This window comes from Stylophora pistillata, chromosome 4, assembly GCF_964205215.1.
Source record: "Stylophora pistillata chromosome 4, jaStyPist1.2, whole genome shotgun sequence".
Classification (NCBI taxonomy): domain Eukaryota; kingdom Metazoa; phylum Cnidaria; class Anthozoa; order Scleractinia; family Pocilloporidae; genus Stylophora; species Stylophora pistillata.
Window position 1 is genome coordinate 19,330,730 of NC_142522.1, and position 12,599 is coordinate 19,343,328.

The 12,599-nt window shown below is 41.9% G+C and overlaps 1 protein-coding gene across 1 annotated transcript in view; it reads left to right on the plus strand.

Annotated features, from left to right (window-relative positions):
- The window catches only part of LOC111332742 (uncharacterized), a 13,708-nt gene extending 8,273 nt beyond the window's left edge, over positions 1–5,435 (plus strand). The window contains exons 7-11 of the mRNA XM_022938163.2: positions 509–799; positions 1,603–1,950; positions 2,476–2,639; positions 3,075–3,171; positions 4,241–5,435. Of these exons, the coding sequence (XP_022793898.2) occupies positions 509–799; positions 1,603–1,950; positions 2,476–2,639; positions 3,075–3,171; positions 4,241–4,434 (1,094 nt within the window). The 3' untranslated portion in view covers positions 4,435–5,435. The remainder of the gene's footprint in view (positions 1–508; positions 800–1,602; positions 1,951–2,475; positions 2,640–3,074; positions 3,172–4,240) is intronic.
- The last annotated feature ends 7,164 nt before the right edge of the window (positions 5,436–12,599 follow it).

Sequence of the window (12,599 nt, forward strand, 5' to 3'; positions counted from 1 at the left end):
AGTAACGCAGGGGAAAGAAGCGTTCACTCACTGACCATAAAATCATCATGGAAAAATTGACCTGATAAAAAAAAAATTAATGAGAGTTCAAAGACACTGTTTTGCAGTCAATCGAATATCCGCATCAACTAAGGAAATGCTCGGCAGTTATCTTTAAAGGTGTATTCTGCGATGAGAAACTCCTAATAATCATTTGTTTTAAAATCACAGTTAAACATTTAGGGAGTTTACACCTTTTCCCTTTTTCTTGTTCCTCAAGCCCATTGAATTTCATCAGCTCCTGAAGTGTACTTAAAGCCAAATTTTTGGAAATTTTACACCTTTGGATCAGTATTCCAGTGCAATTTCGTTTCAATATCGTATCAAACTAGAATGAAATCTGGGGGAAGTAACTACGTACAGTGCATAGTTTGTGCACAGCTAGATACAATAGATCCTTTCAGCCTCAAAGATATAATAATTGTAGAAATCATTTAGTGATTAAACTATTTTCCTCTATTTTGCTTAGTTTTGACCGATTATCTGGAAGCACAGAGGGCTCGCATCAACGATTTGAGGGTCGCGAAGTGGACAACAGAAGGCGCAGACATCGCATATCATCTGAATCTTACAGAATCTTCAAAAAGACGGCCTGATCTGGAGGAGGGAGATGTGATTGCCTTTTTGACCAACCCCAACGCAGGAAACACAGAAATAGAGAAACTATCACAAGAGAATTCATCGCGAGCCGTTTTGGCAGGTGTCATCAGTCGATCAGCTTACATATATGCGCATGCACCTCGTCACGGCGGCGAGAAAGGTAGGTTATGCAATATTTCAAAATAACGGCAAATTACTGAGCATGCTCAGCTTGTTGGTCAGGAAACGAATGTGAGGTTTTCGTGTAACCTGCCCAGTTTTCAAATTATAAGCTTTACCAGTAAGATTACTATTTTTTTTATACCGCGCGATAGACTTCGCTGAAATGGAGGAACTGCTCGTAGTCTACTTATCAATAGACATCTTACTTGATCAAGCTCATCTGAAGTGTGTCACATCCATGATAAGACGGCTTACAAAACGTTTGTTTTCTTCTTTTTTCTTATTTCTTAATTGAACTTTGGACTGAAAAGCAGAAAACACTGCATCACTCGCAGACCCGTCCCCATAAAGCTGAAAGGCCTCATAAAGCAAGTAACTAGTTCTTGTAACTTCCTGAAGCCCACCATTTCATAGTCGGACGAACAAGAGGTTCAGGGGCCCGTTTCTCGAAAGTCCCGGTAACTTTACGGGCCCGTAACTACGGTTTTAAAATCAAAATTTAAAGGATAGGAAAGCAGGTTCTGGCACCCAAACCAGCCCTTTTTGTTTCTTTAGCTGATAGTTTTATTACATCATTTCAAAACTTTTGAAATCCCCATCTTGAATGAAAACAGAACAGCTTTACGGGCCCGTTAAGTTACCGGGACTTTCGAGAAATGGACCCCAGGGCCGGTAATAGGGGTAAAACATTCTTTCTGAAACACCAGGCAGGAAACTTATAAGTTTCCAGTTCATGACGAGTTATAAACATCTCGAGAGATTTGAGATAGTGAGACTACTCTGGATTGTTCCACCTTTTAGGTAGCACTGAGACTGTTTGTGTTATCGGCTTGGTCAAAGTTAAAGTCCTTGGGACCGTTCAGAATGGGGAGCGTATATATGTTGCACTGCATCAACCGGGTGTTGCCATTCCAGAGACGCAGATTCCGTTACGACCTATGGCCGACCGCCGCCCGGTTTTGCTGGGTCAGGCGCTTGAGAGCAAACCGAGTAACTCTCAAGACAATGTTGAATTGGTCCAGTGCTTTGTTTCTATAGTGCTCGGTATTCAATCTGGTCAGATTAACGCTGCCATAGAAGACCTTCAGGAGAAGATGCAGCGCAAGTTTGAAGATGTCGTGGTCAAAGACAGATCAAAGTGGCTCAGAGGTGATGTTTTGTCTTTTTCAGAGTATTTCTAGAGCAAGGAAATGCATCGCCGGCTTCATTTGCTTCAAATGGTTAGTTTTATCAAGCTTAGGGTTCCGGAGCTGCCCTTTTCTACCTTCAAGTTTAAAATCGGTGCCTGCTGGGTAGAGGCACCCTGCTCCCTGATAATTCGCGGGGAGAATTTGTTCGCAGCAGACAATCTAAACTACGAACTGAGGACTGGAGGTTCTAACCTGCATCGTTGACGTCACCTTAGCCTGTTACGGACTGAGAATCACGACTGCGAGTACGCTTGTAACAGCGCCAGTTACAAGGATCCGATGAGACATTCTTTCATACGCAGTATCGTGATAAATGTCTGACTCACAAAACACCGGAGCACCAAGCAAATGAGGCCAAAAATTACAAAGACGAGGGCAGGATGATAAGAATAGCGTTAAGTTATTAATTATTATTTACTTATTCATTTATTTCTTTATTTTGTGTTTCTAAACCGGCACTTTACTATTTCTTTTTCGTAACTAGGTCTGAGATGGAAAATTTTCATTGTCCTTATCATTTTCGGACTGCTTTCTGGTTTATTGTACGAGTTAATTGCCCCAGGAACTTGGTTCCAGTATCAGATGTGTAAACGTGGGTGCATTAAGGGTCACACAGCTACCTTTAAATTTACAACACATGATTATCAAGTAAGTGTCTGAGCTAAGAATTATTTCCCTCGAATCGCAAGTCACATATAACGTGTCAAAGTCTTCTCAATTCAACTATTTCGTTGTTTCGAATATCGTAAATATCTTTTGGTTCACCAATAGAAAGTGAAGGGACAAAAAGGGAGAATCAGGACGTAGGATATTTCTACCAAAGTAAATTGACAATATGATTATGAGCTAGAGATGTTTTTCGCGTGATACTTGATTTGGGTGAAGCTTACATCAAGTATCAAGCATAGAAATCGATCACAGGAATAAGCTGAATGTTTCCTCGTAATCTACTCGTTATTAAGACCCAACCACTGTTAGGCTACTCATATAACTCACTACGTAGCCAACCAGATTCCAGCAACTGTGATAGAACGCTGTGCCCTAAGAATAATTACCAAATATCCATTTTATCTCTTACTTCAGTATATCAAAGTGAACGGGCTGGAATTCACGTGGGAGAAATTGAAGAAGAAAAAAGAGCTGGATCTTGGAGATTGCCAACCGTTTAACGCTACAGCTGGTGAGAACTAGTGTATCATTTGTTCTTTAATCCCCTTAATTCTAGTACAGTCGAACCTCGATTAACGGCCGGACCTCGATTATCCGGACTTTTTTCTCTGGTCCCAATTTTTTTCATGAATATTAATTAGTTGTGATCTTGAAAACTCAGAGTTGCAGAAAGCCCAATAATCCTTTCAAAAGACAGTTGAAACAGCGTATTATCCTGTGCGCTTTTCAAAATTCGTAAGTGCGACGAGACAAAGAAATATTCTGATGCGTTATTTGCAAATACATACAGGCTGTGCAGATATCACAATTAAAATGATGTTTTCTTTGCTGTATACCTTTTGTTTACATTTCTATCTCATTAATATTCATATTTTCGATTATCCGGACTCTCGATTATCCGGACTATTTACCGAGGTCCCGACGAGTCCGGACAATCCAGGTTCGACTGTACTCAGTTTTTCAGCTTATTTATCCATAATTAAGTGTATCTTTGCATGCACTTGATTGGTCCGCCTCGACTAGATCTGCAAACTGCGGATCAACGCATTCTCAAATTTTGTCATGATTTTAATAAAGTTAGTCAAGATATTGCCCTTCTCTAGGTGCAAATAATCAGCTCCAACACTTATCAGAGGAAAGGTTAAATTTACTATATGAATCTCCTCCCGTTTCTTGTCCTTAGGATTACACCGACCCATTTCCCTTGAATCTTTGTTAATTAAGCTTTATGTTTATCGTTTGAAACACAGTGGAGTGGGACCGGTCATTAATTATCGACGGGGATGAGGGGAAGGGGGGTCGGAGATCCCCCATAAGGCTTTGTAATATTTTTACGACCCCCTCCTCATTGGCGCTTTCTATAGTCCCCCCTTTATACTCTTTTGGCGAAGACTGATCTCCCTTCCTTCCCCCTGAAAACCACTTGACCTTCCCCAAAGTCCCACCCCCCTTAGCCGCAAAGGCAGTCGGTATATGCGCCTTTCTGTGATGCAATGTTTATTAATTTTGACTGGAGTTTTGATTTCAGACAAACAAGGTTTCTTCTTCACTTGTCATTTCTTATTTTCCTTTCCCCTAAGGCTATCGTTATTACCTTAACTTGGATCGCTGTGCATATGGCGAGCGGATCGTGTTGGACCACAAGCCACAGATACGCGGACCAACGGTTTTTGCCATCAACTCCACTTGCTCTGGTGTTTATTACGTGAACAAAGACAAATGGCAAGGGTACACTTCGGCAGAACACATCGAGCGTGAGCCACCTTGCACCTAAACCGTGCTAAACTCCCTTCTTTCATGGTCATTTTGGCAATGAATTGACACCTGATTTCAAGTTTAACGTAAACCGTGGTACTCAGACAATCGATTGACTCTAAGTACAATCAGTTTGTTATTATACCCAACTGCATTTACGTTTTCATTCATAGATTTCTTTAATCGAAAGTTGCTTCGATAAGAAAGCCGTGCATTTTGGTAAGAAGCAGTAAGTTCAAAAGGTAGTTACTTAAAGATGTTTATAACATAACCAAAGTAAAGCGCGCGCTCTCATTGGTCAATTTAGCGTCTCCCATTTACCCATGGGTGTACGCTGCTGACGTGAGGAAATGCAAAGACTATTTTTCCGCGCGCACTTGTTTTTTCTGGTCGCGTAAGATTTGTTAAATAAAAGGGAACTCTTTAGCTACAACGTATCAATGTTATGTTATAAAACAAATGGTAAACACCACAGCGTACACTATTGAGTTATGGATGCACTTGGGAGGTTTGCTAAGCACTCAAGAAGCTAGAGTCGCTCTCGGCTATCGCCTCGAGCGACTCTTACGCTTCTTTCGTGCTTAGCAACCTCCCGCGTGCATCCATAACTCAATAGTGTACGCTGTGGTGTTTACCATTTGTTAAATAGATATAATAATTATTCCCCAATAACATAGATAGTAGGGATACAATGAAAACGTGTTTCTATTGCCACTTTATTTATAACTTTTTAAGCTTCAACAACAGCAGAATCAGTGCAGGAGAATAATAAGCGCTAGCCTCGATTAAGCGCCCTCCTTCCAAAATGCACCCATTCATTCCCCCCACCCCACCCCTCTTTTAACCGAAATTTTGACATAAGCGTCCGGGCGCTTATTCAAGGAATACGGTTATACCTAAAGCGATTTGGAAAGAAAGTACGTTCAAAGGTTAGTTGTCTAAAGCTGTGTTGACAATATGATTGTTCAAACAATTGATGCGTATTTAGCTGGGCAATAAAAATATATATTTATAATTAAAGCGTTAAAGGACCCTTCTGAGCATGCCATCAGGAGCTTTGCGCCTGAAAAAAATTTTTATGCAAATAAGCTGGCTGCACACTCAATGTGCAGCCAGTCGTTTGCATAAGTAATCCAAACCAAGGTTTGACACCCCTCAGTAGCATGAGGTGTTCGCTGAACACTCCAGGACATTCGATAATCGCCACAAAAATGTAATTAAAGCTCTCCTCGACTAAAATGAAAAAAACCGCAGCTTCCGATAATTACATTTTAAATAATTTTCCAGACACAACACTAATTTAGTTACATATTGTCCAGAGAAAATAGTCAAGGGAAATTTCGTAAGAAACCTTTGCGGACCTTATTCGAAATAGCCCGAAGAGCGGTTCACTAAGCTTATTCTCTTTGTAGAAACAATGTCTTAAGCGAAACAAAGAGTAATTCGTTAACACAGTGTCCAGAAATAATCCAGGCCAAATGTCACTGCAAAATATAACAGGGACAATCACTTCCATGATCAACGGCCTATTTAAGGCTAACTCCGAAAATTCCTTCTTTGCACAGTGCTTATTTTGAACTTTAAAGGTCCATAAACTGCATTGATTAGATAAGCCAAAAAATACACATCGCTTCGAACGGACGATTTCCGTTCCGTCTACACGCTCTACTCTTATTGTGACCTTCTAACTGCGACGATTTTAAAACGGCAGTACTATTATTTATACCGGAACACAATCTTACATTACGTAAAAAAATACATCTACGGCCGGATTTGCGCTCACAAACCGCGCGATAAAGCGTCCAGGAAGCGGGAAGAAAAATATGCAAAGTGAGATATATTTCATGCGTGACATAACTATTTTGAAATAGGGTTATGTCATGCATAAACACGTTCAGGTTAAGACTATTTTCCTTCGACATTGATAAGCTGTACCTCAACCCATTTATGATCCCTAATCCATGCACCACGTCGTTTGCCTTTTCCTCCGTCTACTATGAAAGAAAAAAGTAACTCAGCAGTGTACACAATCCAAGAGGGTATACAAAAGATTACAAGTAACCCTCCGGAAAACACTACCCAGGAGGGTAAAGAAAAATATTTTAAAAGTAACTCTCAGGTATACACTACCCAAGAGGGTAGAGAAGAGATTAAAAGTAACCCTCAGATGTACACTACCCAAGGGGGTAGAAAAGAGATTATAAGTAACCCTCAGGTATACACTACCCAGGAGGGTAAAGAAGAGATTAAAAGTAACCCTCAGGTGTACACTCCTCAAGAGGGTAAAGAAAAGCTTAAAAGTAACCCTCAGCTATACACCACCCAAGAGGGTAGAGAACAGAATAAAAGTAATCCTCAGGTATACACTACCCAGGAGGTTAAAGAAGAGATTAAAAGTAACCCTCAGGTATACACTACCCAAGAAGGTAGAGAAAAGATTAAAAGTAACCCTCAGGTGTAGAGTAGCTAAGAGGGTAAAGAAAAGATTAAAAGTAACCCTCAGGTATATACTCCCCAAGAGGGTAAAGAAAAGATTAAAAGTAACCCTCAGGTATATACTCCCCAAGAGGGTAAAGAAAAGATTAAAAGTAACCCTCAGGTATATACTCCCCAAGAGGGTAGAGAAGAGATTAAAAGTAACCCTCAGGTATACACTACCCATGCGGGTAAAGAAGAGATTAAAAGTAACCCTCAGTTATACCCTATCCAAGAGGGTAGAGAAGAGATTAAAAGTAATCTTCCGGTATACACTACCCAAGAGGGTATAGGAAAGATTAAAAGTAACCCACTGGTATACACTACCCAGGAGGGTATAGAAAAGATTAAGAGTAACCCTTAGGTATACACTACCCAGGAGGGTAAAAAAAAGATTAAAAGTAACCCTGAGGTATACCCTACCCGAGAGGGTAGAGAAGAGATTAAAAGTAACCCTCAGGTATACACTACCCAAGAGGGTAAAGAAGAGAATAAAAGTAACCCTCAGGTATACACTACCTAGGAGGGTAAAGAAAAGATTAAAAGTAACCCGGAGGTATACACTACCCAAGAGGGTAGAGAAGAGATTAAAAGTAACCCTCAGGTATACACTACCCAAGAGGGTAGAGAAAAGATTAAAAGTAACCCATCTAAGGTATACACTACCCAGGAGAGTAAAGAAAAGATTAAAAGTAACCCTCAGGTATACACTACCCAAGAGGGTAGAGAAGAGATTAAAGCTAACCCTCAGGTATACACTACTGAAGAGGGTAGAGAAGAGATTAAAAGTAACCCTCAGGTATACACTACCCATGAGGGTAAAGAAGAGATTAAAAGTAACCCTCAGTTACACCCTACCCAAGAGGGTAGAGAAGAGATTAAAAGTAATCTTCCGGTATACACTACCCAAGAGGGTATAGGAAAGATTAAAAGTAACCCACTGGTATACACTACCCAGGAGGGTATAGAAAAGATTAAAAGTAACCCTTAAGTATACACTACCCAGGAGGGTAAAAAAAAAAGATTAAAAGTAACCCTCAGGTATACACTACCCAAGAGGGTAGAGAAGAGATTAAAAGTAACCCTCAGGTATACACTACCCAAGAGGGTAAAGAAGAGAATAAAAGTAACCCTCAGGTATACACTACCCAGGAGGGTAAAGAAAAGATTAAAAGTAACCCGGAGGTATACACTACCCAAGAGGGTAGAGAAGAGATTAAAAGTAACCCTCAGGTATACACCACCCAAGAGGGCAAAGAAGAGAATAAAAGTAACCCTCAGGTATACACTACCCAAGAGGGTAGAGAAAAGATTAAAAGTAACCCATCTAAGGTATACACTACCCAGGAGAGTAAAGAAAAGATTAAAAGTAACCCTCATGTATACACTACCCAAAAGGGTATAGAAAAGATTAAAAGTAATCCTCAGGTATACACTACCTAGGAGAGTAAAGAAAAGATTAAAAGTAACCCTCAGGTATACACTACCCAAGAGGGTATACAAAGATTAAAAGTAACCCTCTGGTATACACTACCCAGGAGGGTATAGAAAAGATTGAAAGTAACCCTCAGGTATACACTACCCAAGAGGGTAGAGAAGAGATTAAAAGTAACCCTCAGGTATACACCACCCAAGAGGGTAAAGAAAAGATTAAAAGTAACCCTCAGGTATATACTCCCCAAGAGGGTAAAGAACAGATTAAAAGTAACCCTCAGGTATACACTACCCAAGAGGGTAGAGAAGAGGTTAAAGGTAACCCTCAGGTATAAACTACCCAAGAGGGTAGAGAAGAGATTAAAAGTAACCCTCAGGTATACACTACCCGAGAGGGTAAAGAAAAGATTAAAAGTAACCCTCAGGTATATACTCCCCAAGAGGGTAAAGAACAGATTAAAAGTAACCCTCAGGTATACACTACCCAAGAGGGTAGAGAAGAGGTTAAAGGTAACCCTCAGGTATAAACTACCCAAGAGGGTAGAGAAGAGATTAAAAGTAACCCTCAGGTATACACTACCCGAGAGGGTAAAGAAAAGATTAAAAGTAACCCTCAGGTATATACTCCCCAAGAGGGTAAAGAACAGATTAAAAGTAACCCTCAGGTATACACTACCCAAGAGGGTAGAGAAGAGGTTAAAGGTAACCCTCAGGTATAAACTACCCAAGAGGGTAGAGAAGAGATTAAAAGTAACCCTCAGGTATACACTACCCGAGAGGGTAAAGAAAAGATTAAAAGTAACCCTCAGGTATATACTCCCCAAGAGGGTAAAGAACAGATTAAAAGTAACCCTCAGGTATACACTACCGAAGAGGGTAGAGAAGAGGTTAAAGGTAACCCTCAGGTATAAACTACCCAAGAAGGTAGAGAAGAGATTAAAAGTAACCCTCAGGTATACACTACCTGAGAGGGTAAAGAAAAGATGAAAAGTAACCCTCAGGTATACACTCCCCAAGAGGGTAGAGAAGAGATTAAAAGTAACTCTCAGGTATACACTACCCAAGAGGGTAGAGAAAAGATTAAAAGTAACCCTCAGGTACACACTACCCAAGAGGGTATAGAGGAGATTAAAAGTAACCCTCAGGTATACACTACCCTGGAGAGTATAGATGAGATTAAAAATAACCCTCAGGCACATGTATACAATACCCAAACCTTGAGGACCATTCAATACTTTTTCAATAACACTGCTGTTGGTGCAATACTCATTTAAAGAAGGAGGCGGAGACAAAGCTGCAAAAGGAGGGTAGCAAGATACAATTAACTTATACAGACAGTTTTCTATAGTCCCCCCCTTTTACTCTTGGCGACGACTGATTCCCCTGCCGTTCCCCCTGAAAACCTTGTGATTTCCCAAAATCCTCCGAGCCCTCCCCCCCCCGAACCCCCCCAAGCGATAGATAAGAAGGACCACGACGGCAACGGCAATGAGGACGTGGAAAAACAAGAGATCTAATTGGCAGAACAATAGCTCAGCACGTGCGTTTTGAAACTTTGTACATTTCTTAGCCGTCCTATGCAAAACAACGTAAAATCGCCAAAATTTGCGTCGTCTGCGAACCGAAACCACGACGGCTAATTAATTATATTCCATTTGGAACTCAACGCTACTTCTGTACATTATGCTGAAGTTGAGCTGTGGCGCCGTATGAGACAGTAAGCTCATGCAGCCAGTTTTGAAAATTCTGAGTAAGAGTAGAAATTCATTTATTAATCGAAGTCTTCCTTGGCGTTGCTGTCGTGACTGCTTAAGGTCCCCAATAGGGACTTTAAGAAACCACGACGGCGACGCCAAGGAAGACTTCGATTAAAAAATGAATTTCTACTCTTAGTTAGAATTTCAAAAATGGCTGCAGGAGCTTACTCTCTCATACAGCGCCACAGCTCAACTTCAGCATGACGTATAAAGTAGCCGTTGAGTTCCAAATGGAAATTAAAATAATTTGCCGTCGCGGTTTCGGTTCGCAGACGACGCAAATTTTGGCGATTTCACGTTGTTGTTTTGCATAGGACGGCTAAGAAATGTACAAAGTTTCAAAACGCACGTGCTGAGCTATTGTTCTGCCAATTAGATCTCTTGTTTTTCCACGTCCTCGTTGCCGTCGCCGTCGTGGTTTCTTAAGGTCCCTAATGACCTAATGTACGGAAACAGCGGGAAATGTTCTTACACTCTAGACTCTAGACTACCTTATTGATGCAGAGTAGACTTCCGATCATACGTGCTTTTTACCTTTGTCTGTGCACCTTTGCGCATCGTCACTTTTCTTTCAATCGACACGTGGTCGGCGCTATACGGCCAGCCAGCATATGAGTTATTTCTTGCGGGAGGATCCACCCTTCAGCAACTAAAAACATTCCTTAGTCTTAAATTTTCTTTAATATTCAAGATTCTTTTTGTTCGTTTGGTCTCCATTTAATTTTTTTTCCTTTGTATCTCTCTAGTAGGGCAATGCCCCAGAAATGACCGAAATTTCGTCGCGAATTGCACCCAAATCGTATCAATCTTTGTTTTACCGAAGAATTTAAATATTTTACCGAAATCCTCGTGTTGAAATCGATCCTTGTTTTCCACTCCCATATTTCCAAAAACTGATCTCATGTTAAACTTGTATTTGTTATTGCTTAAATATTTGCAAAATTCTGTTTTTCGTTGGTCATAATCTGTTAAGTTGCAAAACTCTCTCGTGAATCGATTTGCTTGTAAAACTCAGAACTCATAACCTAACTTTTACATAGTTTTCCCAAAAAATTCCTTAAAAACTACTGCACTTTGGTACACCTATGCATCCAATAACATCTAATTCAGCATACCTTCTAAATAGACTGAAAATGCAGTACAGCTGCAGGCATATAAGTTCCTAATAAAAGATCTATCTCAATTTGTTTTAGACACAGGTACGCAATCCGAAATAGACAATGTTTCTTTGAGCGTATTAATCGCATATCAAATCACACCACACAAATAAAACTTCTGCACAATTTCAATCTTGAGGGGCTGGTTTTAAAAACCGTGTGGGAATATTTGGATATTCTCGTTGGTTGCATTGTTATTTATCTGTCAACTGAGTTTGCTGGTAAAGATTTTAACGACACGCATTACGTCGATGGCTATTGTGGGAGATCATTTTGAAAAACGGATTTCCCCCACACACATATTGTTTGATCAAACCAAATTCACAGGGATTTAAACAAAGAGATATATTGAAGACAGTAAAAGAATTGATGGTAAAATCCTGGGAGTGAAAAGATTAAGGTGGATAACATTCATAAACCGATTTGGCAGATACGCGTCATTAAGCCGGCGGTCCGTTGGGGCGCCCTGATTTGGCAGATACGCGTCATTAAGCCGGCGGTCCGTTGGGGCGCCCTGATTTGGCAGATACGCGTCATTAAGCCGGCGGTCCGTTGGGGCGCCCTGATTTGGCAGATACGTGTCATTAAGCCGGCGGTCCGTTGGGGCGCCCTGATTTGGCAGATACGCGTCATTGAGCCGGCGGTCCGTTGAGGCGCCCTGATTTGGCAGATACGCGTCATTAAGCCGGAGGTCCATTGGGGCGCCCTGATTTGGCAGATACGCGTCATTGAGCCGGCGGTCCGTTGAGGCGCCCTGATTTGGCAGATACGCGTCATTGAGCCGGCGGTCCGTTGGGGCGCCCTGATTTGGCAGATACGCGTCATTGAGCCGGCGGTCCGTTGAGGCGCCCTGATTTGGCAGATACGCGTCATTGAGCCGGCGGTCCGTTGAGGCGCCCTGATTTGGCAGATACGCGTCATTGAGCCGGCGGTCCGTTGAGGCGCCCTGATTTGGCAGATACGCGTCATTGAGCCGGCGGTCCGTTGAGGCGCCCTGATTTGGCAGATACGCGTCATTGAGCCGGCGGTCCGTTGAGGCGCCCTGATTTGGCAGATACGCGTCATTGAGCCGGCGGTCCGTTGAGGCGCCCTGATTTGGCAGATACGCGTCATTAAGCCGGCGGTCCGTTGGGGCGCCCTGATTTGGCAGATACGCGTCATTAAGCCGGCGGTCCGTTGAGGCGCCCTGATTTGGCAGATACGCGACATTAAGCCGGCGGTCCGTTGGGGCGCCCTGATTTGGCAGATACGCGTCATTAAGCCGGCGGTCCGTTGAGGCGCCCTGATTTGGCAGATACGCGTCATTAAGTCGGCGGTCCGTTGAGGCGCCCTGATTTCAGTGTGTATTGCTATCCGCCTTT